The sequence below is a fragment of the Ostrea edulis genome, chromosome 10 (assembly GCF_947568905.1).
Source record: "Ostrea edulis chromosome 10, xbOstEdul1.1, whole genome shotgun sequence".
In the NCBI taxonomy this organism is placed as follows: domain Eukaryota; kingdom Metazoa; phylum Mollusca; class Bivalvia; order Ostreida; family Ostreidae; genus Ostrea; species Ostrea edulis.
In genome coordinates, this window is record NC_079173.1 from 31,463,413 (window position 1) to 31,489,686 (window position 26,274).

The window sequence follows — 26,274 nt, forward strand, 5'->3', positions numbered from 1 at the left end:
TCTGATATTTATAAGAAATTGTCATTTCAAAAAATCTATGTGCGGTGCAATGTATTGACATATGTACATTTCTATTTTTATTGGTGTCATTCAGTATGCAATTTACACATCTTTTTACAATTTAAACCAGATTTACGTATTTTTTATAAAACCATTGTATTACAGTAAGAACCTTGAGATAACACACATGCTCAGAAAGTTTAAAACCGTATTTCTAATGAACCAATAATGATATATATTGCATGGAGTGCATTAGATATTGCATGGTGTGTAATAGATATTGGATGGTGTGTAATATATATTGCATAGTGTGTAATATATATTGCATGGTGTGCAATATAAATTGCATGGTGTGTAATAGATATTATATTGTGTGTAATATGTATTGAATAGTGTGTAATACACATTTATTGCATGATAGTGAGGGAGATATGAAGATTTATTCACCCAAGAAAAGTTGCCCGAAGGGAATATGATTTTTCTTGGGTGAATAAATCTTCATACGTCCCTCACTATCATGCAATAAATTGTTTATTATACCGATACAAAGCAAGATTACAAAAGTGCATTTGAAATTGGAGTCCCCTCATCTATACATTGTATGTAGCTGGGATCGCCCTAACGGTAACACCGCGCCGTCAACGTATTACGGTAGAAGGTACAAACAACGAAATACGGTTGTATGATAACCAGTTTTTGTATTTCCATTCTCCATAAATGCTGATTTACTTGCTTGTTTTTGTATCAACCAAAACCTGGCGATATTTAAAGTGTGTATCAGAGACCCACATATTTTGTGCCTTTCGAAATTATGAAAGTACAATGACTCGAACTTATTGTGACGTCACAATAAACTTCGTCTACCTTGACGTACGGAAAGTGCACGAGGCTGCCCAAGGAGTAAATATGATGGGGAGATATGATGTTTGAGAGGGAGTTATGAAGTTTTATCATCCCTGACATGTGACTGTCTAGACCAATCAGATTACGCGTTGCATAGAATTCTCATACTGAGGTATAATAATAGATATTGTATAGCGTGTAATAGATAGTGCATAGTGTGTACATGTAATGGTTACTAGTATTGCATGGTGTGTATCAGACTTTCTTATCATCTACCATAATATTTTTCATTTAGAATAGGAATGAAATTAGCCAAGCATGGACATCCTTTCAAAAGAACACGATTTTCCCTGACCTCTATCTTTTACATGCAATGAATGATATCGTGTGTATACTTCCAGGTTCATTTTGTTGTTGTTATATCTTCAAAATTCAGTTTTGCCCTCTTTATTTTAATAGTTGAAGTAGAGTTTATGAAGGTTACCTGTGCGTAACGAATGTATTACAATATGTGTATATATCAATCTAAAATCTCCACCACAGACAACTTATTTTTCTTGCATATGAAGACAAAATCCGTTTTGATAACTTAAAGAGTCCGTGAAGTCAAAGTCAAAGTTTTGATTAATTGGTGTAGAATAACACGAAAGTCAATATCCCAAAATTTTACAGTCAATATAGCGGCGATAAGGAAATTATTCCCGTTCAAAGTTGTCGATTTTCGCACCTGATTAAAACCAATCAAGGCAACTTCCGGTTGTACTATTATTAGCAAAATACTTGCGTGACGTCACTTTACATCAGCTTTGAAATGGCAACTGTAAACGAGAACAGCGTAACCTCGGATTCTTCGTCGGATATTGACCTACACATGTCATTTGAGATATCATCCTTCGAAGAAGAACACGAGGAACATCAGCAGGACATAGTCCCATATCGGTTTGAACCTGAAGCGACTGATCTTAGCGAATCGGATGGTTCAAGCGAAGACGAAGTCGACGACCAGCACAGACTAGAAAATACAGATTGGTACAACTTTCCCTATCTTTTATTTGTTACCCATGTAATTAAATTGATAAAATATATCTATAAACTTTATAACTTCACAGCTTATGCGTGTAGAAAAAAAATAATTGTATCCACGCTATTGAAAACGTTTGGCCATTGATCAGGTCCAGCACAGTTTCTTCATTTAGCTCTCATTATAAACGTAATTATAATAGCTTGATTAAGCTAGATTAGATTGAATTTGTTAAGTGTAGTGGCGTAGCCAAGAAGTCGCATGACAATTTTTGAACGTGTTTTTACTTTGAAGTGACCACAACACTGTCCTGATTAGAGTTCATAACAAAAAGTCAATCATTTTAAGATTAATGAAAAGAAAATTTCTTCTGTGTTGTTAACTGTCCACTACCCTGTGTGCGTTGAAACATACATGTAGATAACAGGGTTTTGACAAAATATGAGGAAATGGGTATATATTATAGTATAATAGTACCCATTTGCTCATACTGTGTCAAAACCCCGTGGATAAGTATGATGACTTTACAATTTGGAATTTTAAACTTTTAAAATAATCCTCAACAATCAAAATACTGAAGGATCAGTTTAAGAATTATTTTTTTGTTTACAATGTGTTGTATTGACATCAAGGAAATTGCTAAATAAAGAGAGTGCTGCACCTGGTAATCATGTAATTAAGCTGCCATGTAATATTTTACCTGCTTTTCTATTTGTCTTCAGGAAATTAATTCATAGCAAATACTTCATTAACTAATGATTCAGTAATACATGTTGATAATGCAATTACAATTTTAGGTGCAATTGTGGATCATGCACACCCATGCCCACAGCATTAGAAAGCAAATGCTGCTCTGAAATTCCACAGATTGTCGAGAAATTTGTCTTATAGTGATGATTTAACCTGCATTACAAGACATCCTGGATTCCAGACTGTTTGTCTAGACGTCTTTGTCCTGGAGACTGCATACTACCAGTATCGTTCTCAGTATGGAGATATACAGAACAGCATGAATGAGTAAGAATGATGTTTTATTATCAATAATTATTAGGAATTCAACAAAAGTGGTGTATTCAGTTGTGTAACAATTTATACATTTTTATCATAGGAGAAACAGATATACCGCATATCGTCAACTAGCTCGTTGGTGTTGGGGCTACTTAGGAAAGAGTGTTCGAGTTCCCCTCCCCTCCTGTGCAGTAACAAAGATCCGTGAGACATTCAGCTCAGAGGAATATCACGGATATCAAGACCCAGAATGAGTAAGCATAATTTGACTCAAAGTAAAACATTTTTTAAAAAGTTTAAAAAAAGCAATATTTCTCATGATGAAAAAAATATTTATAATATTATACAAAAGTTAAAAACATAAGCAAGAAAAAGAACACTAAAAATAAAAAAATATCTGTAAAGATATCTATTTTTTAATTAGAATAATTTAAATCAATGAAAGCATCAGCTACAAAATAAATCCTGCACCCAGGAATGGGACATGGGCCCTGCTTACATGTTTCCATGTCTTTAATGACTATACAAGGGGAATTATTTACACTATAGCTACATACTATGACACTAAAAATAAAGCAATCTAATACTAAGTTATTTACATATGCAATATACTACACAACTATATACCTGATGGACGTGATAAAGTTTTGTTCATCGCACATGTTCATCACACTTCTCTTCTATACTGGTGTCTCTTTCCTCCTAAAACGAGATCTGAAATGCTGCACTGCCTCACTTTTTTCAGGATGCACAAAGTTACTGCAAAGTGGTGGTGGCTGTTTTTCTGGCAAGCAGGAGACAGGTGGTTGATGGGGTGATGTAGCATCAACTGAAGCTTCCATGGATGCGAATGTCTCAGTCATCAATGAAGTTACATACCCTGAAATGAAGTCAATATGCAATAACTGTGTCATATGAGAATCTTAATTTCTACTCTTCTAGGTGCTCATTGTTTTCCATAAATTCAAATTAAATTTTTTAAATTCTTTATACTGTTTCTATTTTATTGGTATATATATATATAGACTTTATTTAGGCATTCCCATTAGTCAAGAGAGGGAGAGAGAAAAAGAGGAGAGGAAAGGAGTATTGTTGTAGTACCATATGTTGAATCTACAGTTCTCTTTCGCACACTGTACTCTCCATGCTTAAACTTGGGAAAGCTGATCTTGAACTGCATGTTCCCTTCCTTTGTAGCAGCCTGCACTCTTGACGTATTTTCATTGAAATGAAGAGCAGCAACGATCAACCTTAAAACAATATTGCTATAAAATTACTTATCTTAAACATGCTTTGGTCAATTCAACTTAATTAGTAGATTATCATACAGGAGCACAAAAAATATGGGGCAGATGGAAGGATTTAATTTTTTAATATATATTTCCCGAGAGAAAAAAAAATTAATGACAAAAGACATCACAGTGTTAATCAAGTTAAAATTCAAAGAATCCTTGGTAGAAGATACAAAACCAACATTCTGTGACTTTAATCATTCACTCATGTCACTGGGAAGCAAGTTTGTTTGAAATTGTAAATTTTGCGAAAATAAAAAAAAAAATCGAGGTGACTCCCTTTTTTTGAGGGGCGGGTGGGGTTGTTGATCTATCAATTGATTTTATTTGGCCTTGCATAAAATATACAAGCAGCATGGGTTATTGAACATTCATGAAATTTCTGAAGCATAAACATACCTGCAGTACATGCCATAGTAAGAGAAGGCCACCATTTTGGGGGCAAAGTGGTTGACAGTACTATGGAATGCCTCTATCTGTGATGTCTGGTACAATGGGGATAGCTTGGGAATGTCCCTTTTCATCTGATTGGACAAGATGATGTCACTAATCTTCTCACTTGCTTTTGATCCTTTTTGAAAATGATATAAGAAAAAATTAGTAAAAATGAAATCAATAAACATTCACAGTTTTTAATAAGGCTCAACACTTTTATAAAAACCATAATATGCTAACAAAAGAAAATGTTTAATTATCAACAGACCTATGCAAAGAACAAGAGGCCCACAGGCCTTAATGGGGCACCTAAGGATCATAGCCCATACGGGGTGCCTGAACCCATGAATTTCACAATACAGGTAGAAAGCTTTATGGACATCATAATCATGCCTTTAGTGTTTCTCAGTTCTGTATGGAAGTAGAAGAAGAAAAATTTCTAAGATTTAATACATTTTCACTGTGTGTCCATATTGACCCCACCAAAGGGCCAGGAGTCATAAACTTCACAAGTTAGAGATTTTCATAGACGTTAAAATCATGCATTTAGTTTTTCGCCAATGTATATGGGAGTAGAAGATTTCCCAGGGTTCGAAATTAACTTTTTCAAGCACTAGTCCGTACGGACTAGTCACTGTTGATGTTCACTAGTACGCAAAACATTTCACTAGTCCGTCCAGTACATCATATTAAATGATCTTCATTTTATTCAACAGTATTTAATGAAACCAAACACATCACAGTTGCAATCAATTTAATTTCTGACACATACAGAAGAAAGAGACCACCATATTTTATTTCGCATTCTAGATCTTCAGAAGCATACAATATTAACCTCCGAGTTAATCCTTTTATAAACATCCATAAGTGCGTTTGAGATCGACATTCCTGTTGTTTTGGTGCTCAGATCTTAGAGCCACAGGAGTTCGAAATTTTATCAATAAAGTCAATAAAATTCACTCGATTGACCAAGTCATGAGCTATAGTGTTATGAACTACTGTGTTAGAGCATAGACATATAACCGTTATATGTCTATGGTTAGAGTCGCGAATGACGAGAACATGTGCGCACAAACGTGCATGTTCTCAGACCACACTACTTGCAATTCTTGCACATAGAATACGTTCTCGTGATGTATACTCGGCGTTCGGAATCGGCAGGAATTTGACAATTTGTGCACGTTCGAAGAACGGCGGTCTCGAATGCACTCCATGTGTTTGGAAGCTCAGGATGTCATAGTCACGCAAACACTTAACCATGCAGGTAATTAATCGACCATAAGTTCAAACATCTAAGAGACTCGGACAAATCTTGCTAAAAATCTACCATATTCAAGATTGATTTCTAGAGAGTTCACTAGTCCGACACGTTTTTTACTAGTCTCGGACTTACGGACAAGAGTTAATTTCGAACCCTGTTTCCCAATATTTAATACATTTTCACTATATGGCCCCACCTTAGGACCTGAACCCCTGACCTAGGGATCATCAAATTTACAACTTAATGGGCTACCCAATCATTCTAAATATCTGTTATTTGCAATTTAGTATCAATAGCATGAAAGAGGATGTCTTTTGAATGTTTAAAACTCTATACCAAATTTGGTCTTGTCCTGGAGTCAGAACCCCTACCCTAGGGATCATGAAAGTTACAATTTTGGTAGAGGCTTTCCTGTTCTACATTACTATGTATTTAGTTTTTCTCACATACATGTGGATATAAAGAAAATTTGTCAAATTTGGGCAGTTTTTGTCCTGCCCCTTAGACTCCAGGAGTGCAGGAATCCTTAAATTTACAATTTATGTCCACCTTGTTCAAAAAATGCTACATACCAAAGTTGAAAAGAATTGGCATGGTAGACATCAAAAAGTAAAAAATGTTCAATTGTTAACGCATGACGAAGGACGACGACCGCAGACCAATTGCAATAGGTCATTCGAGTAAACTTTGGTGATCTAAAATTTTAACAAGTGGTTCTACCTGGTTTTATCCACTTCTTCTTTCGTTCGTCGCCATAAAACATGCCATGGGCACACGATGGGAATAGCTCATTGTGTCCCTCATGCTTGTTGTGAACATGGTTTTCAACGGATTCCCACTTTGCCCACATCAAGTCCCCATCCCCATTAGGTGTAGAGGCTGCTACCCAATATAGGTGATTTGTCAGGCTCCTGCTCCACTTCGATAGCTGTCCACATTCACTCTGTTTGGCGGCAGCCAGGACTTTTTTCTTTAAACCTACATTGAATAAACAGGACAAACTCAGATAATTCTCAATGCATATTTTCTACAGTTCTCTCCAAACTTCAAATAATTAAGCATGCATAGCTATGTGTCTAGTAAATGTCTGCAAATGTTGCGAGCATAAATCAGAGTGAACAATTAAAAATATTACCTTTAGCAACATGCCACACATCATAGTAATGAGTGGTCTCGGGTAAATTTTCCCTGATCCACTTCTGGATTTGTAGATGGCGGTCAGTCACGATCGTCCCTATCTCCAGATCGTTATTTTTTACCCAGTCAACAGCACGCTCGAGACCTCTTTTCTCCATACCATTACTATTCTTTACTTCATTACTCTACAAAATTGTATAACAATATAAATAAGGAGAAAAAGTAAACCACATCTCACACACATCATCAAGAACTTGAAATCACAAATACAACTTTCAAAATAAACTTCTTAAAATAGATGTTTAAATATCATACATAAAGACTAGTTAATGTCAAATCTTTCCTTTCATTCATTTATGCAAATACCTGAACTAGCTGGATGTCAATCACAATTCCTTTTTCAAGGTCAATAGTGCTGTAGGAGCCAAACTTGGCACAGTGACCAGGGGAGTCAGCTCGCCCATCTCCACCAACAATCAGTGGCTCCCCTCGTTCCTCCGCTTGCCTGACATACATCTCCTGGTGTCTGTTCCACACACGACCAATGACAGGAAACAGCACAGATGCCTGGTGGGAATAAAATGTTCTACTTGTTATGGTTGCAACTCCCATAAACTGCAGAACCCGCAGAACTTTAGCAGCAAGGGCTCCAGAGAACAGAATGCTGGCAGATAATCCGAGGTTTCCTACCGGAATGTTTCCAAGGGAGGGCTGGCTACTCCATTGCCAAGTAAATCCACAGAATTCACACTCTGCACTAATCCTGGCCATCGTCCCTATCACCTGATGAACAGTGGCTGTGGCGTGTCTATGGCACCTCTTGCAGCTACTGAATAGCTCCAACAACTTTGATCTGGACACTATAAACTTTTCTTCATCCAGTGGGTTGTAGGGCTTTTCATTGCTAAAACATTTCAAATTAAACTGATTATATAGCTTAGGTTTTCCTTAGTACTTCAACTGATAGGATTTTTCAGACACTTTTTTCAACAATAGATATATAATGTTGTTTTGTTTTAATAGAAAATAGTTCAGAATTACATAATCAATTTTTTTAAAAATTTCTACAACTTCAATCTGAATTTACTTAGAATGCTAATTTCCCCCCCCCCCCCCCCCTCAACTAAACACTTGAATTCTCACAGAATGCAAAATAGAGCTTACTTATTATTATGGATATGAGAATCATCTGAACTGGCACAGCTACTAGATGGCTCATACAGTGAGGCAGCCTCACTCCCTACTTCCTCTATTGACTCTCCCCCACTTGACAAATCCAGGACAGGAACTGCTGCTGGTGGTACTTGTGGAGTGGGCAAGTCATCCCTGCCATTAAATTGTATACCAATGCTGCGAACACGTGGTTGGAGATTAACTTGCAGCCCTGGAGAGTAAAATGGCCATTAACAATCTGCCCAATTGTAAAAAGTGACTTTTTTGAGTAACAAAATACAAACAGGAGAGAATTGATTTGTATTAAAATTTCTATTTTATCTAAAACTTTTTATTGTGTTTCTGGGTTTTTTTAATTGTAACAAAAACATGAATAAACATTAACTGTACATAGAATCAATTCACTGATATAATATTATTGTCTGTAAACATTAAATTTGACCTTTCTCTTTATTCTTTGCAGCCACTTGGATCTTAACACTGCGTTTCCTAGGTTCTTCTGTCTGACAGACCATTGATATGCTACTCTCTTCCTAAAATAGATATAAATATTGAGTATTCTGTAGAATATGCAAATGCAAACACTTTTTAAACAATTTTAACTAGTTTTACTGTTTCAGAAATGTTTGATTTATTAACCTACATTTGAAAACAGATTTCTGTTTTGACAATTTTCAAACATGATCTATAACCATTTCCAATCAATTGTTATAGAAATATGTGGAAATTGTTATTTGTGAAATTCTCCTACAGAGTTTAAACTTTAAGAATTATACCATTAGTCACGCGGGCTCCGGGATTTTGCTATTTCGGAACCCACCGAAGAATTTTGTAGCCCACCAACTCAAATAATGTAAAATAGTCTCACTATCAATATTTATATATATATATGTTTATCAGTGTTCATTCCATATCAACATCAAGCAAAGCATCCCAACCTCACTTTCCTCGAACCATGGACAGGGCTCGGAATTAACATATATGCTCGTCAGTCTGTGATTGGTTAAACGTCTGGCGGACTGACATTCATCTGTTTTAATCAGTCCGATGGGACTGGTTAAATTCCTAAAGCATCATTTTGGAAAATGTATTTATGAATATGGATTATCACAATACCGAACCCGATATAAAATACTTTTTTGAAAAGAAACTGTACTGGCCATGTGGGTTACCAAGATTTCAATTGTACTCGCTCAACCCAAATTTCACTTGCATTTGGTGAGTGAACAGGTGTTAAGTTTAAACCCTGGTTTAAATTGATTTATGTAAACAGGAATACCTGAATGGGTGCTTGCTGACTCTCAACATGCTCTTGTAGGTCTTCCTCTACTGGTATTTCTGTATTGTTGTCACACAGCAACTCTGTCAGTATCTATAATGAACCAATGCAACAATTGTTACAAGTGTAACCACATCCTTGAGGAAATGCAGTACTAAGTCTAGGAAATTCTGGGTGGGGATCTGGACCCCCCCCCCCCCACCCCCCCCACCGCGAATCCTCAATCTGAGCATGAAAGCAACAATGAAGCAAGAAACGTAGAAAACATAAGCATGCATCCCATCTCAATTTTTTTTGCCTAATGAAAAAAAAAAATGTTTTACTGAGTACCATAGTCTAAATAAAGGAATAATGAATTGACAAGCAACTCATATAGATCCTTAGCTAAAAATTTACCTACACTCAAATTTTTGCAAGTATAGTAAATTAGTAATTAATTACGAAGATGAGATTCAACAAATAATCAGATAGGTATGCTATTTGCTTATGAGACAGGTGCATTGTACCCACTGCACTTCTGTGTCACTGTCTCGCCTCACTGATGCGTGAAGTCCAGCAATTCATGAAGTCAAAATAAAGGACATCTTTGTATTTAACATGTTACTGTACATTGATTTATATTGTTTCATATGGTAAATGGAAATGATTGCATTAGACATTGGCTACTTTCAGCTAGACATGTACATTGTTTATAAAGTTATTAAGTTGAAACCTGCATCGCTGTGGGAATAATACTTCTGAGTGTGTTTGATTAACAAAAAAAACAACAACGAAGAACAGAAAAGAAAATTACCATGTTTTTTGCGCGCTTTGCATATGCTCTTCGTTCGGGGGGGGGGGGTCGTGAGCTGAGGAGACTGAAGAAAGGCGTCGTTGAGTTCATCCCTCTTCCGCTTAGGATATATCGATGGCACAGATCCCTTACGAAGACACTTATTCGCAGGAATGCTGAAGCCTTTCATCAGCGAAAAACAGGCCTCGTAGCAATCCTCGTTAAAATGTTCGCTACAAATCACTGTGTACTGCGATGGCCCAGGCCAGTCTGCCCTTGTTAGCTTTACAAAACGAACCCAGGCTGCTCGCTGACGCTGATCTTTTGGGAAAATATGCACCGAAACTCCATCTGATTGTCTTTTGCTACAACCTGCCACAACGCACATCCGTCCTTTATTCTTACTAGCCATTTCGATGTTATAATCACTACCGAGCTCTACCAATTTTGCATTGAGAATGGCGCCAATGATGTTAGTTGGCGTCACTTCCGGTAGAGCCCGTTTTCGGGGTCGGTGTAATGACCTGATAAGTGTAATGACCTGATTGACCTGATGGGGTATAATTCAATCTCCGCTGAAGTATATATCAAAAAGATGATATTTTAAGATTTGTTCTGATTAAATATACACCTTTCTTTCATATAATAATGATTTTAAAAAATTATATGCGTCTTAATGCATTATAATTCATAATTTTCAAACCCGAGGGGTGTAATGACCTGATATTTAGTGTAATGTCCTGATGGGACATTTCTACAAAAATGATATATTTCTACGATGTTTTATGCACCCAAATCATTTATGTATATGAGTTGGTATATATCTTATGATATTCAATTATTGTTTTTAATAATACCCGGTTATTTTTTATTATTTTAGATTTCAACTAAACCTAGGGTGTAATGTCCTGATATCCGAATGACCTGATGACACGATAGAGGGTTATAGAGTAATGTCCTGATGTGCTGTTTTTATAGTAGACAAAGCTTCTTTCGGCGTTATTTGTTTTTATATTGAATATTTTCACAAACATTAATTTTTTGAAATGATATTTTTAAAGAAAATCAAAGATTTATAAATTAACGATCATAGTTATTTTGTTATTTTAAATTTGCAGAAGTGTAATGACCTGATATTGGAATGACCTGATGAAAACTGTTACGAGTATTATTGATAAATTCAAATTAAAGGATATATTTGTTTAATGTTAATAATGATATGTTGATTGCATAATTTAGATAGTGATAGTACTGAGCGAAATGAAACATTGGACAAAACATTTGTTTCCTGAATTATATCAAATAAATATGTACATTCATATGTTCATGTAGCTGGAAAAAACATTGACCAAAAACATGTAAGAGGTCAAAAAACTTTTTAAAAAATAATGTTTCAATTTCTGCTGGTGTGTAGAATGAAATTAAACAAAAACTATTTTATTATGCATGGATTTCCAAATTGGAACAATACAGAATTGGCATTCAATGATTTTGCATACTTATAATTTGGAGAAGTTGATAAAGGAAAATAAAGTATCCAATCCCGATAGTCCAAGTGACGCAAGCTAAATAATTTGGTAATTGTGAGTAACTACCGTATACCTGGCTTATTTCGACTTCAAGGCTGAAATACCGCGATGTAAAAACAAATTAATTTCAATTTAGCAATTAATTTTCAGAATATCAAAGGCACATCTCTAATCGCTGAAGTTAAAGGATGAATGGTAGTAAAGAATTCGTTAACATCAAAAATAATTTAAACTATCACGTCAAATACAGATAACAAATTGCAGTTAATATTGCAGTTTTATACATATCTTGATTTATATTCGATAATCTTGTTATTTATATTTGAAAAATTGAACAAGATTGTCAAATATAAATCAAAATTTCCGCATATAAATATCAAGATTATCGAATTCAAATATCAAGATTATCGAATATGAAGCAAGATTTGTATAATATTACAACGTTTTACTTGGTAATTTTTCATTAATATTTTCAAAAGAAGAACTTGAATAATAAAAAACACTGTTCATACGATAAAAACATGTATAACTCTGGTATAATTCGTAAATTATATATATCTTATATTGTCATGCATCGTACATGTGTATGTCATAACATATATTGTTTGTGATTGTGTACTTATCTTGATTTTTTTCTTCTTGAATTTTGTATGCCCAACATAGCCCAGAATTGGATGAATGAATAAATAATTAAGATAAACGTTAGAAATAATAAATGAAAAGTATGACCTAAAACATTGCATGCGACACACAAACAAATAATTTCAATATACCAATTTTTCGAATAGCAAATATACTCCTTTCAAAATGCCGAAATTAAAATAATCTTTATGAAAACTTTAGAAATAATCAATATATAAATACTACTTCTTTCATATAACTTTCAAATCAACTTGTTAAAGTAATAAAGCTATACGACACGTCTTATCAGGTCAATCTTCATCAGGACATTACACCGCAGAAAATCTCATCAGGTCATTCTTCATCAGGACATTACACCACCGCGGAAGAAAACTCGTTATAATACTCGTTTAAACAACATTTAATAATTATGTTTTACAACATATTAAATATAACTATTCATACAAAATAATGACTACAAAAAATAAATATATACACTTAACATTACAGTTCAGATTGGTAAAATACTTCATCAGGACATTACACTAATTATCAGGACATTACACCCTTTGCTTTTGCTAAATGCAATAAAAAGGGTATTAAAATAAATTCTTGTAATTTCTTCTTTTCTAATATCATAAAGAATGATAAAACAAGATATAAGAAACAAAAATTATTTCAATACAACGTTTATTTCCTTAATAATATTACTTTATACCCCATCAGGTCAATCAGGTCATTACACTTATCAGGACATTACACCCACCCCCGTTTTCGTTATCGTAAAGGTGTGGATTAGCAATATTTTGATATTTCGTGCAATAACTCGCATATTAAAAAGCACTGAGTGATCAGACTTGTTTTTTTCTGTTCTTTATTATATAAACAATATTTAAAGAAGCACTTTGAAAACGGCTTCACGGACACTTTAATTTATATTATTGATAATGTATTATAATGTATTGAACGAATTATTGTTCACTTTCATTTTAATATCCTAACATTACTTTCGAATTATCTTTTAGTCGTGTTCAGTGCATTCAATTATTCCAGTGGATACTGAATACTGGACCCCCCCCCACCACTCTCTCTCTCTCTCTCTCTCTCTCTCTCTCTCTCTCTCTCTCTCTCGTTTGGATAACGACAATTGTTATCACCAAACTTCATTCCTCTACGTGTTTCCTTATGAAATATTTACCATCCGTTTAAAGTGTGACGACTTAATGAAATATTTACCATCCGTTTAAAGTGTGACGACTTAATGAAATATTTACCATCCGTTTAAAGTGTGACGACTTAATGAAATATTTACCATCCGTTTAAAGTGTGACGACTTTTAAATGAAATACCGGTATTTACCGTCCGTTTAAAGTGTGACGACTTGATGAAATATTTACCATCCTGATAAAGTATGACGACTTTGTAACATTCCTTGGCCATTATTTTATGGACTTGTTCTACCCCACCTCTCAAATATCTATATTCTCTCCCCGTAACTATTTTGACGCACAATAAATTATCTAGTATTCAATAAAGTCACGAGTTCCGAGAACAATCTGGACGACATATCACAATATTGCATACATGTACTTATGTCACCCGTTAGATCGTCATGTTCACGTGTTTCTTCAACATTGCAAAAGAGCAGTGGACTCTTACTGGTAACCCACACAATTTTGATTAAGGAAGTGTTCATTAAAAAAGAGGACTATTTTTTTCTGAAACCTTTTATATATTGTACATGTATGTATTTGTTGATAATAAATGCTATATACCGTTGAAAGTTAAATCATTATCATTCATCAATATATATATATAGAGAGAGAGACGTCTCTAAGATAAACAACTTTGTATTCATTATTTGTATTCACCTGATGATGGATGTTAAAATCCAGAAAGCGCTAGTGGTTTAAATATTTTTTGGAACTGTATATTTTCCTACTTTTTTTATTGAATTATTTTGACTGTGTGATATCAACTCTTTCTATTTGGATTATATATATATATATATATATATATATATATATATATATATATAAGCACTGAAAAGGCCACGACACTGTTGGTTATTTAAAACTCAAATTTTCGACGCAACCCGCGTCTTTATCAAGAGACATAAATTACATAAACAAATAACACACAAAAACGACAAGTATCGATAAACTACATTGGTGAGAAGAGTGATACACTATTGTACTGAGTGATAAAAATGGTGGTGGTTACGTTGTAAAGCGTGTTTACTGACTATGGTTTAGAGAGTTTGTACCATGGTCGGGTAAGGATGAAAATAAAATTATTCTTGAAAAAATTTATATATATATATATATATATATATATATATATATATATATATATATATACATGTATATATATATATATATATATATATATATATATATATATATATATATAGCCAGTATTCTTTAAAAAAAATTCAGTGTGATTTACAGGGGGTGAGTATTGGAGGGTGGGTTTGAATTGGAGGGTGGGGTGTGAATTGGAGGGTGGGTGTAAATTGAAGGATGGGGGTGTAAATTGGAGGATGGAGTGTGAATTGGAAGGTGGGGATGTAAATTGGAGAGTGGGGGTGTGAATTGGACGGTGGAGGTGTGAATTGGAGGGTGAGGTGTGAATTGGAGAGTGGGGTGTGAATTGAAGGATGGGGTGTGAATTTGAGGGTGGGGATGTGAATTGGAGGGTGGGGATGTGAATTGGAGGGTGGGGTGTGAATTGAAGGGATGGGGGTGTGAATTGGAGGGGGTGTAAATTGAAGGGTGAGGTGTGAATTGAAGGGTGAGGTGTGAATTGGAGGGTGGGATGTGAATTGGAGGGTGGGGTGTGAATTGGAATGATGGGGGTGTGAATTGAAGGGTGGGGTGTGAATTGGAGGGTAGGGATGTGAATTGGAGGGTGGGGTGTGAATTGGAGGGATTGGGGTGTGAATTGGAGGGTGGTGATGTGAATTGGAGGGTGGGGTGTGAATTGGAGGGATTGGGGTGTGAATTGGAGGGTGGGGGTGTGAATTGGAGGGATGGGGGTGTGAATTGAAGGGTGGGGTGTGAATTGGAGGGTGGGGGTGTGAATTGAAGGGTGGGTGTGAATTGGAGGGTGGGGGTGTGAATTGGAGTGATGGGGGTGTGAATTGAAGGGTGGGATGTGAATTGAAGGGTTGGGTGTGAATTGGAGGGATGGGGGTGTGAATTGAAGGGTGGGATGTGAATTGGAGGGATGGGGTGTGAATTTGGAGGGATGGGGTGTGAATTGGAGGGATGGGGGTGTGAATTTGAGGGTTTGAAGTGAATTGGAGGGTGTTGTGTGGATTGAAGATTGGGGTGTGAATTGGAGGGTGGGGTGTGAATTGAAGGGTGGGGATGTGAATTGGAGGGATGGGGGTGTGGATTGAAGGGATGGGGGTGTGAACTGAAGGGTGGGGTGTGAATTATAGGTTGGGGTGTGAATTGAAGGGTGGGGTGTGAATTAGAGGATGGGGTTGTGAATTGAAGGGTGGGTGTGAATTGGAGGGTGGAGATGTGAATTAGAGGGTGGGGTGTGAATTGGAGGGTGGGGTGTGAATTGGAAGGCGGGGATGTGAATTGAAGGGTGGGGTGTGAATTAGAGGGTGGGTGTATGAATTGAAGAGTGGGGTGTGAATTGGAGGGTGGGGTGTGAATTGAAGGGTGGGGTGTGAATTGGAGGGTGGGTGTGTGAATTGAAGGGTGGGGTGTGAATTGGAGGGCGGGGATGTGAATTGAAGGATGGGATGTGAATTAGAGGGTGGGTGTGTGAATTGAAGGGTGGGGTGTGAATTGGAGGGTGGGGTGTGAATTGAAGGGTGGGGTGTGAATTGAAGGGTGGGGTGTGAATTGAAGGTTAACACTGGTAAGACGCTTAAACCACTGTAACCTATCCGCTTTGTGGATGTTGTGGGAGGTAAGCAGTGAAATATGTCTGTCGATATATGCGAGCACATTCCTTCCTACCTCCATTTTTTCAGAGGTGTTCTGTATTTCGATTAGGAGATATGCGTAGGGCGGGGCATTGACGTTGTCTTTCCTGTTTTACCCCCCCCCCCCAAAAAAAAATCGGAGCCACACTAGATGTATCAAGAATGGTTCAGGAGTGCATCAACGCTATGAAAAAGGTTTTCACAGTAAAAAAAAACCCAGGATGCTGACTTGTAACTGCGTGCTCGGGCTGGGACAACTAAAATAAGACATATATAATGAGACAATTAAAACATGACCTTCATAATGAAACAACTAAAGCATGACCTCTATAATGAGACAACTAAAGCATGACCTTCATAATGAGACAACTAAAACATGACCTTTATAATGAAACAGCTAAAATATGACCTCTATAATGAGACAACTAAAACGTGACCTCTGTAATGAGACAACTAAAACATGACCTTTATAACTAGACAACTAAAGCATGACCTCTATAATGAAACAGCTAAATATTGACCTATGTAATGAGACAACTAAAGCATGACCTCTATAATAAGACAACTAAAGCGTGACCTCTATAATGAGACAACTAAACCATGACCTCTATAATAAGACAACTAAACCGTGACCTCTATAATGAGATAACTAAAACATAACCTTTATAATGAGACAACTAAAGCATGACCTATATAATGAGACAACTAGAGCGTGACCTATATAATGAGACAACTAGAGCATGACCTATATAATGAGACAACTAAAGCATGACCTTTATAACGAGACAACTAGAGCATGACCTATATAATGAGACAACTAAAATAAGATCTATATAATGAAACAGCTAAATTTTGACCTATATAATGAGACAACTAGAGCATGACCTATATAATGAGACAACTAAAATATGATCTATATAATGAGACAACTAAAATATGACCTATATAATCAGACAACTAAAGCGTGACCTATATAATGAGACAACTAAAATATGACCTATATAATCAGACAGCTAAAATATAACCGATATGATGAGACAGCTAAAATATGACCTATATATTGAGACATCTAAAGCACGACCTTTATAACGGACCGTTCATTCTTTGTCAATTGATTCACAAGGACGTCAAAACCAGATGATACCTCGTCCACTGCGGTGATTGATGTTTGACCTCAAACGATGGGATAAAATCAATTTTTATAGTGGTACTTGTCCATTTCCTCGTAAGTGCTTTATCACCATGGGTACTGTTACAGTCGATAATTTGTAGGGTTGATTTTGAATACAACCTTGATATTTTTAGTAAGTGTGATTAAATTTAAGGTAAGTTTCAACACGACATATTACTAAATATTAACGCGCCTCATGAAGTACGTCGGCTTGAAGCGTGGGTTGCAGTTCAGATCCTTTTCTTAGTCGACTCGCGTAGTGAGTTACTCTTTGGCATCGCGTCCGTTCTGAGGATTCACCGCTTCCCTACCACCTTAGCTCATACACAATTGAATATAGTTTGACTGGCAGTGTATGTTTTGTTAAATAAAATCATTGACGTGTCCATGAAATTCTTAAGGTAGCGACGGATAGCAACCACGTGATCAGTAAAAATTGTGTATTTTCACGTGAATTCATTTTCCGGGATTCCTTACTCCGTCATAGAATAGTCGAAAAACAAAAAGGGGTTCCGAAAGTGTTTTGTTGCTGTGATTGACTCGCCTAAGAGAAAATATGCACATACCACATAAGTATACGTCAATATCTGTAATAATGGCAGATCGAATGTTTCATCTGTGTGAAACTTTTTGCTAATCGAAATGTTAAACCAACCACCAATCCATGTACATAGATGCGTAAACGAAGTTGTTGGTTGATACATCGTAATGTCCGAGTGTAGCATGCTGCGAGATTAAATTCTGTTTATACAGTCATTGAGAGGCTAAACAAAGTTTCTTGCAAGAAGAGGAAGTTGGTGGATGCATTCAACTTGGACAACTTGGACAACGAAATCATAGTTTCGTTTGGTGAGTGAAAAAAATGCTATAAATTTGTATTCAAAAGTTCAACTCACATTTCCTCTGCTATTTCACATCGCGATTTATAATAACATCTGTAAGTTTAAACACACGACATACAGTAGATGTATTATTTTTTATGTATATATGTATTCCATGTGTGCTTAAAATATAACTCCCACCTGTGCATGTGATTGTAAACGAACGGATGTCATGTAAATGTATACCACATTTGTAAACATGGGCTCTCACAACTCTTTTATTAAGAAAATATCGGTATTAAAATAACCGTTACGAAAATAACATACCTTGAACTACATGTATAAAAGTAATGAAAAACAAATATCTGTATAGACCTACTATCTAGGGATATGAGGGAACCGGATAGAAAGTGGAGGGGGGGGGGGGGAGCATGTGTTGAATTATAATTCCCTAGACTATAGTATACATATACTATTACTTTGAAATTTCAGTGACCTAAGAAATATATCAAACCTGAGGTTTCATGTTTCACACAAACATGTAGGTTGGCAAAACCTTTTTAAAAATAATGTAAATTAATCACAAGTCTGCATATGCCCTCTCATAGGCAAATGTATGCACTGTATGTATAAGTAAGATATGTATACTACACGTATGCCCTTCTCTTGACCCACATTTTGTAAATAAAACAGATATGATGAGTCAATGGCAGTTTATGAAAACATATATACATGTCATTTCATATTGCAATTTATAATTTTGAAACATCAGTATTTAAATTTTCACTGAATATGTGTTGAGACACAATTTTAAAATTCACATTGTCTCACGCAGTCTAATTACTCAATGGTATGATATAGACCTAACTGTGCAGATATCAATTATGATGATCTTTTTTCTAGGCATCAGCCTGAAGACCAAGGGAGGTTAGATAGGACCAGTGCAGGTTGAAGTGGATTTCGAGTCAACAAGTATAACAGCAAGAGAGGTACTATATTTTCTTTTGATAAACATTTGTAAAGACAATTCTGAGTATATCAGATATTCATCTTTTTTGCTATATCTAAATATATTTATCTATATTTTGAACAGGTACTCCATTTATAGTGATGATGACATATCCCCTGGACCCCACAACTCCACAAATTTAAAAATGTTTGATCCAGTTCAAAGATTAAAGAACTACTGCAAAATTTGGGACTTGGATGAAAAACATTAATTCACTTATATGAGCTCAGAGCAGTGGATGTTGTACAACATACTTTAAACTAAATTGTGAATTTAAGGGAAAACAAGTACATGTACTCGTGTATTACATGTACGTGTCTTTTGAAAGACAATAATATTGCATAGATGTAAAGGAAATTTCAATGTTGATTATTCTTTCTTAGATATATTAGTAAAAAATGTGCACATGATAGAATATCAATTTTATAACTTCAATCAATGTGTTTGAATTTTCCTTGTAATTCAAAATTTAGTGGAAACATACATCATTGATACATTAATGTATATCAAATTTTTAGAAATGTTTCATAATGGAACTAATTCACCACCCCTCCCCCTTATACATACAGTGAACATAGACCTTCACCTGGGGAAAACTACAGTTAGTTAATGCAATATACATGTACATGCATTCTCAATTATCCAATAGTGAGTTTTTGGTTCTTTGTGAAAGTACAATTATAAATCTTAAACTTATGAAAGACACACCTATCTGTGAGGGCAAGATGACTCAGATGGACTTAAATGTAGTGATCCATGGGCAGTCCATGGGTCTCTTTCCATTGATATTAATTATTTGTTGAAATATGAAATGGTTATTTAAACATATTTGGTGTATTATACTGTATAGTGATATAAATTTCTATAAAAAGTGTGTATAGGTAATAGATTTGGCCCAGTTATTACAAGAAATTGTATGAAAAATAACTAAATATTTAGGCAATCATTGTGAGTGCGAAAAGGTCAACTGCAATAGCACACAATATATATCATTCTTAAATGGCTCATAGAAACTTCTAGTATTGCGAGTTTGAATGCTCAATGTGGTAATTTGGGAATGCTTAATCATTTAAGGTCAATAGTTTATCTCTGCTGACTGTATCTTTTAAAATTCATTTTTAGAAGGGAGGGGGTAGGGTTGCAAAATCTGACATAGTTTCAGATTAAACCTCATTTGGTATATTTTTTTCTATTCAATATTTTAGATACTACTTGACTTATTGTAAAAATGAAATAAAATCAGAAATTTTATGAGCAGAATTTTGTTGTTGTCAGAAAATGTATGCCTGATAGTATTTGAGAAACGCCATATTTAGGGTAAATTTGGCCAATTGCCAAGTCGAATCATCCCAATGTTTTCCTTAGATGCATTTTGAATTTCTAATCAATGTTGACCTTTTATCTGTTTGTGTTTAATATACACAACTATATATGACAAACAATATTTCTGGTGTCAATAAAAATTTTATTGGCTTCTGTGTTAATTTGCTCAATTTTGGCATTTTTTGCCTTTTGGGGCTGTAAAAGAGGGAATTTCAATCTCGCTTTCCTCGAAAATTAACCTGATTACTTTTGTTGATTTTTTGATATGTTGTAGAATAAAGTCAAAATGTTATAATAAATAAAATTGAAAAAAATTCAATGAGCGGTTTTTTTGGGGCTAGCTATCAATAGCTACCTTAATAATGTCAATGGAACACATGTTGTTGGTGAAAGAATGTGAACATATAGATTTTAGAATTGGGCATCGACCTAGCAGGTCTGCAACTGAATACAGATGAGAGAAGATGAGACTCTGCGGATATGAAAGCAGATACTGCATGTCTTTCATTGAATTTAGAATTTGTTAACATGGTTACAGTACCCGCAACGTTATTCTTGATATGATAAACGATAGGACACGATACACGCACGATAGGATAGGATACACGCACGATACGATAGGATACACGCACGATACGATAGGATACACGATAAGCCTGATAAACACAAAACCTGATAAACGATCTTCACGATAGACCTGATAAACGCAAAACACGATAAACGATTTTCACGATAAACGGAAAACCTGATAGAAATGTTGTAAATTTAGAAACGATTTAGACAGAACGAAATTTGATACCTACAACATAATTACATTATGTTGATAATAATTTTGAAGGATTTCAATGCTCAGTATATACCTACATTGTGGACAACGCGGATTTCTTGTTTTCCGCGTTCTTGCGATGGGAAAAATCAAAAGGTAACTCGGGAAAACCGCGTTCTCATCGCGGGGTGACTATTAGTTACCTGTCCCTGTCGCGGTAACATTTGTTTAAAACATTGATCGGTTTTGTACCATAAAAACTCTTTAATCCACGGTCGTACGTCTTTTTTTTTAATTTTATGTTTTTTTATGCCATCACAGCTAAAATAAAAAAAAAACTAATATATATATACGGCATTGAATTCATTATTTGATATCTATATGAATTTTCTCAGCCAATGATTCAAAAATTTATATTGTCACCTAATGTTTAATATATAAGTTATACAGGGAATTAGCTAAATGTAATATGATGTAGTGATATCATGCTTCAGTAGCCCTCTTATGCTAATGTATATTACCTTGAATATGAAATAAAACCAAGTAATAGTGTGTGTGTAGCGAGGAGGGGGTTATTTTGCATCAAGCTCTAAGTTCACGGCTCATTCAACATCTCAAGTTATTTTCATAACGACCGCTTTAAAAAAAATCAACCGCACTACACCTGTTAGATATTTTAACACTATGAATGATAATTGATAGTCATAAGTAATTGGAACGTATTTATTTGAATTGATATTTTGTTAACAAAACATAAATAAACTGTTTAAAAAACATAAACTAAACCCGGCTTGTTTTAAATTCGCAATTTTGAAACGCTTAGTAAAAAATTCAAATAATCATCAAAACCAGCATAAATTTCCAGTATCTACACTTACGACTATTGGTACATGTGTACATGTACAAGTAAAAAAAAACAACGATGACAGCGGAATCGTGCCAGTTGAGCAGAATTTCGGGGGATTCAACACCCTTTTGAACTTAATCTTCTAAATGTGCGAAATACAATGTCCCTGAGAATGCTAGCTGTCAAAACACGGCTGATACACAAAATCAGATACAAGGACGCGCACAAGTTCAGCAGTTGCTATATAGGTAACATGCAGGTGAAAAAATCGGAAGAAAAAGAACCATTATCAAAATATATGTATGTGACAAACAATGTAATTTACTGATTTTCCCTTTCAAATCGGAACTTTCTATGTTTCTGTTAGTGTTAATTACAAATAATTGTTTCTAGACAAACAAATGTTTATGAACTTCAGATGAAGGAGCTTTCAGATTTACTGTCCTCGGTTCGCTCGACGGACCACTGCCTACTTTCCAGACTACTTAGAATTAAATTGTGATAAATTTTCACTATCTCTGGACAGACAAATAGCTCTGACGTCGCGCACGGTACTGGTGTTACTTTCATACGTGCATTAGAAAATGTTTCCGCTATGTTTACACAGTTGTATATTTTGTGGATTATTAAAGTCTTATACATCAATGGCAAGGAAAATATATAAATAACTATAATAGCTTATATAAAATATAATTTACACGCATTTCATTAGCAATAAATACACGCAGATGTCGTCATTTTTCGTTGTCCCGCGTTACATGCAATACGCATACGCTTTATCCACAGATTAATAAAATGATTGATTTTGTCCCAAATAACGTAAGAATTGGTGTATGATTGTGACGTCCTTATCTAAAAACCATAAACCAATTACTTTAAACATTTAGTTCATAGAATTGATATAGCGACCTTAAAAATGGCAAAGACAGTACCTGTCAGTGGTGTCCCGTGTTTGTAGATAGACTGCAAATGCAAATCATCATGACCAGTAGCACGCCTAATACAGGGGGAAGTTGACTATCCTTGTTACATTTATAATGACATGTATCGTAGAGCACAATGTACACCAGTATTATAAAATTCTGAGTATATCCATGAAGTAGATTGATTTTATCGGTGTCCAGTGAAATGTCCTTATTCTACAAATACCGCGCTTTTTAAACAATTCTACCATTTTATGTCTTATTTCTAAGCATTATTCCAACGCGAATATTTTAATGAATATAACTTACAGAAAATACATAAAATTTACTATATAGAATATACAACATTTCATTTTATCCCGCGTCCATTTAGGAAAACGAAAAGATACTTAATGTCCAAATAAATGTCCCATGTGATTTTGTCGCGCAATGACGCGACGTCAATGTACACAACCTACGTCTAGCTAAAACGTAAAATGTTGCTTTTATTATTTTTGAATGATCTAAATTAATTAAAAATAGTATACAAGGTATTTAAGCTATAGCATGTGTATCTCATCGATATGTTTTGCTCTAGATCTGGTACATATACTTTAATTGACTTTATCAAATGACAATTGTACAGACTACATTTTGTTGCATGTACTACTGTATGTCATCGTCGCAAACCACGGGTTATTGTTTCATTCTATTTCACAAACAAATGGATTTAGTCATTATTGATTGTAGGTGAAATGCATAATTTCAAAAATTGATAAAAGAATTAGCTTCATTGACCATGACCTCGGATGTCTTAAATTTAACTAGAGGAGCTACTCTGCTAAAATTAAACTTTAATAAATATACAGCACTACCAGCCGTGAGACATTTGGCCTGAATTGAATAGTTGACCTTGCCCTAATATGCTGAATAAACCCAGTAGCTATGTCGAAGCTTGGGTGGCTGCCCTGTAATCCCCCATAGGCTGCTTAGCTAGCTGGATTAACAAGAGTGATACAAATTTGAATATTCATTAATCGTAATCAGAAACAGGGTGCAAATTTACATATATGGCGGAAAGGGCCGCGTGCAATTTTTTTGTGGGGAACTGGGGAGGCGGCCAGTTTGTCTACCATCGTAGGGGCAACACAGGGGGCCCTATGTGGACATAGGTGCCTGGACCTGAACGGGTGGTCACGTTCTAAGGGGAAAGATATCTCTGCGCATCTCACCTGTCTCCTGCGTGCTACCTGGTTTAAAGAGCAAGTACAGAGCAAACTGTGGACCCTCCTACAGTTTCCAACATGCACCAGCTTGTAGCATTCCCTAGGAGGTGGATGTGAACACAGGCACCAGAACGGTGGATATATATAGCGTGTTAGATCTTATGTACCCCCCCCCCCTTCCAATGAATGAAAGATATATACATAAGTCACATATTAAATGAATTGAATGTCAAAATCTTGTTAGAGTATCAGTGACGTGTTGAACAACCTCACTGTTGTATTTAGGACCCAGGTGATTTCTGGCGGGTGTGAGCGATTGCCCCTGGAATATTTCGCCCACATGCGTTGGTACTCCAGAAGAGTAGAGGAAGCCTCTCTCTCTCGTAGAGTAAAATAAAAAAAATTCGCATATGAATATCAAGATTTCTCACATATAAATCAAAATTTCCGTCCGCATATAGATATCAAGATTATCGAATACAAATCAAGATTTCCTCATATGAATAACAATATCATTAGATCAAAAGTTCAACATCTGACAAAAAAAATCTAAAGTCACACGGTTTTCACGAGACCACCCCTTCAAAACTAAATATGATATATATTGAAACTAACCGATTCGCAAGTAAAACATACGAGTGTAAATAACACTCTGTATACCTTTTCTACTGTTTATTCAGAAATGAAAGTGAACATTAAAATGTAATATTATTTGGAAGTTTTTAACTCTCACTTCAACTCACCGTGGTTATTATTATTATTCATTTATAAAGCGCAAAACTACATATACTTTCTATGCGCTGGTTGTTGTTTTTCCCCACTATCTAGAGCGTGATCGATGTAGATCGATGACAGAAACGTACGGGAGTTTTTAACCCCCCCCCCCTCCCCCCTTCCGTGTTTGGCATTAATAAAAAGTATTAAAGAGAGCAATGATTATTAAACATAGAGACTTGAGCAAGTCTATATATATCCTAGAAAAAACCAAAACTGATTTTTTTTTTTACTGTGTTCAAATTTCTCAGAGGTCATATTCATAAGAATTGCAAGCCTTATTTCATGGGATGGTTACCTGTAAAATGCGAAACGAAATCGAAAGGAAACGAAATCTACCGAAGCAAAACGAAACCTACCGAAACGGGTACCCTTATTTCATACGACATGCCTGCTGTTGTAGGCACGGTGAAATAAATACAGTACGTATACTTTGGAGTATTTCTAAGAATTCATAATTTTTATGAATGTACACTATACACGTACAAAGATTTATTTTCAATTTTTAAACATTAAATCATGCATGTGCTTTAGTTATGATATTACAGCTTGGAGATAATGAATTTTGTTTAAAACGTGACGTTGCTTTCGTGATTATATTTTGCCACAATTTATGACGTTATAAGTGTAACGTAAAGTGACACCAGTACCGTGCGCTTAGTGTCTTCTTCTGCCTTAAAATCGACAACTTTATGTTCTCCTTCAAATATACCGACTTTCCTCGATTCCTAAAAATAGCTTCTTTAACAAAACGAATAAAGGTTTCGGAAAGTATCGTACTTTTTCATTAGATTTTATATACGATCCCGATAGTTTCCGAAGCTACACGATAAACGATTTTCACGATAAACGGAAAACCTGATACACGCAAAATACGATACACGATAGACCTGATAAACGCAAAACACGATAGAAAACGGAAAACCTGATACACGATAGGATAGGATACACGCACGATACGATAGGATACACGCACGATACGATAGGATACACGCACGATAGAGCATGATAGGAATGTCAAGAATAACGTTGCGGGTACTGTAATAAAGTTATGTATGATATATTAAAATTTTAGCCAAACAATAATGGTGAAAGACTTAGGAAGTCGAGATAATGAT

General features: G+C 35.3%; 2 protein-coding genes and 1 pseudogene across 6 annotated transcripts in view; 1 reads left to right on the forward strand and 2 right to left on the reverse strand.

Moving 5' to 3' along the window:
• LOC125648776 (uncharacterized) overlaps window positions 1–26,274 on the reverse strand; it is a 235,422-nt gene that overhangs the window by 121,987 nt on the left and 87,161 nt on the right. The window lies entirely within an intron of this gene.
• On the forward strand, window positions 1,442–3,675 carry LOC130050748 (P2X purinoceptor 7-like; annotated as a pseudogene).
• Window positions 2,878–9,241, reverse strand: LOC130050746 (uncharacterized). The gene is made up of 9 exons (XM_056151093.1): window positions 9,109–9,241; window positions 8,613–8,703; window positions 8,162–8,381; window positions 7,364–7,901; window positions 6,996–7,182; window positions 6,581–6,838; window positions 4,564–4,735; window positions 3,974–4,122; window positions 2,878–3,752 (listed from the first exon to the last, which is right to left on the reverse strand). Exons 2-9 carry the CDS (start codon window positions 8,683–8,685, stop codon window positions 3,553–3,555), a joined length of 1,797 nt encoding a protein of 598 aa, XP_056007068.1. The 5' UTR covers window positions 8,686–8,703; window positions 9,109–9,241; the 3' UTR covers window positions 2,878–3,552.

Bases quoted from the DNA above. Each gene is read 5' to 3' on its own strand.
- LOC130050746 (XM_056151093.1), bottom strand. From the start codon at position 8,685: ATGGTCTGTCAGACAGAAGAACCTAGGAAACGCAGTGTTAAGATCCAA. The intron at 6,839-6,995 runs GTAATATTTTTA...TATTCAATGTAG, and splicing joins TGTGTGGCATGTTGCTAAAG to GTTTAAAGAAAAAAGTCCTG. The intron at 4,123-4,563 runs GTATGTTTATGC...TATTGTTTTAAG, and splicing joins TACTATGGCATGTACTGCAG to GTTGATCGTTGCTGCTCTTC.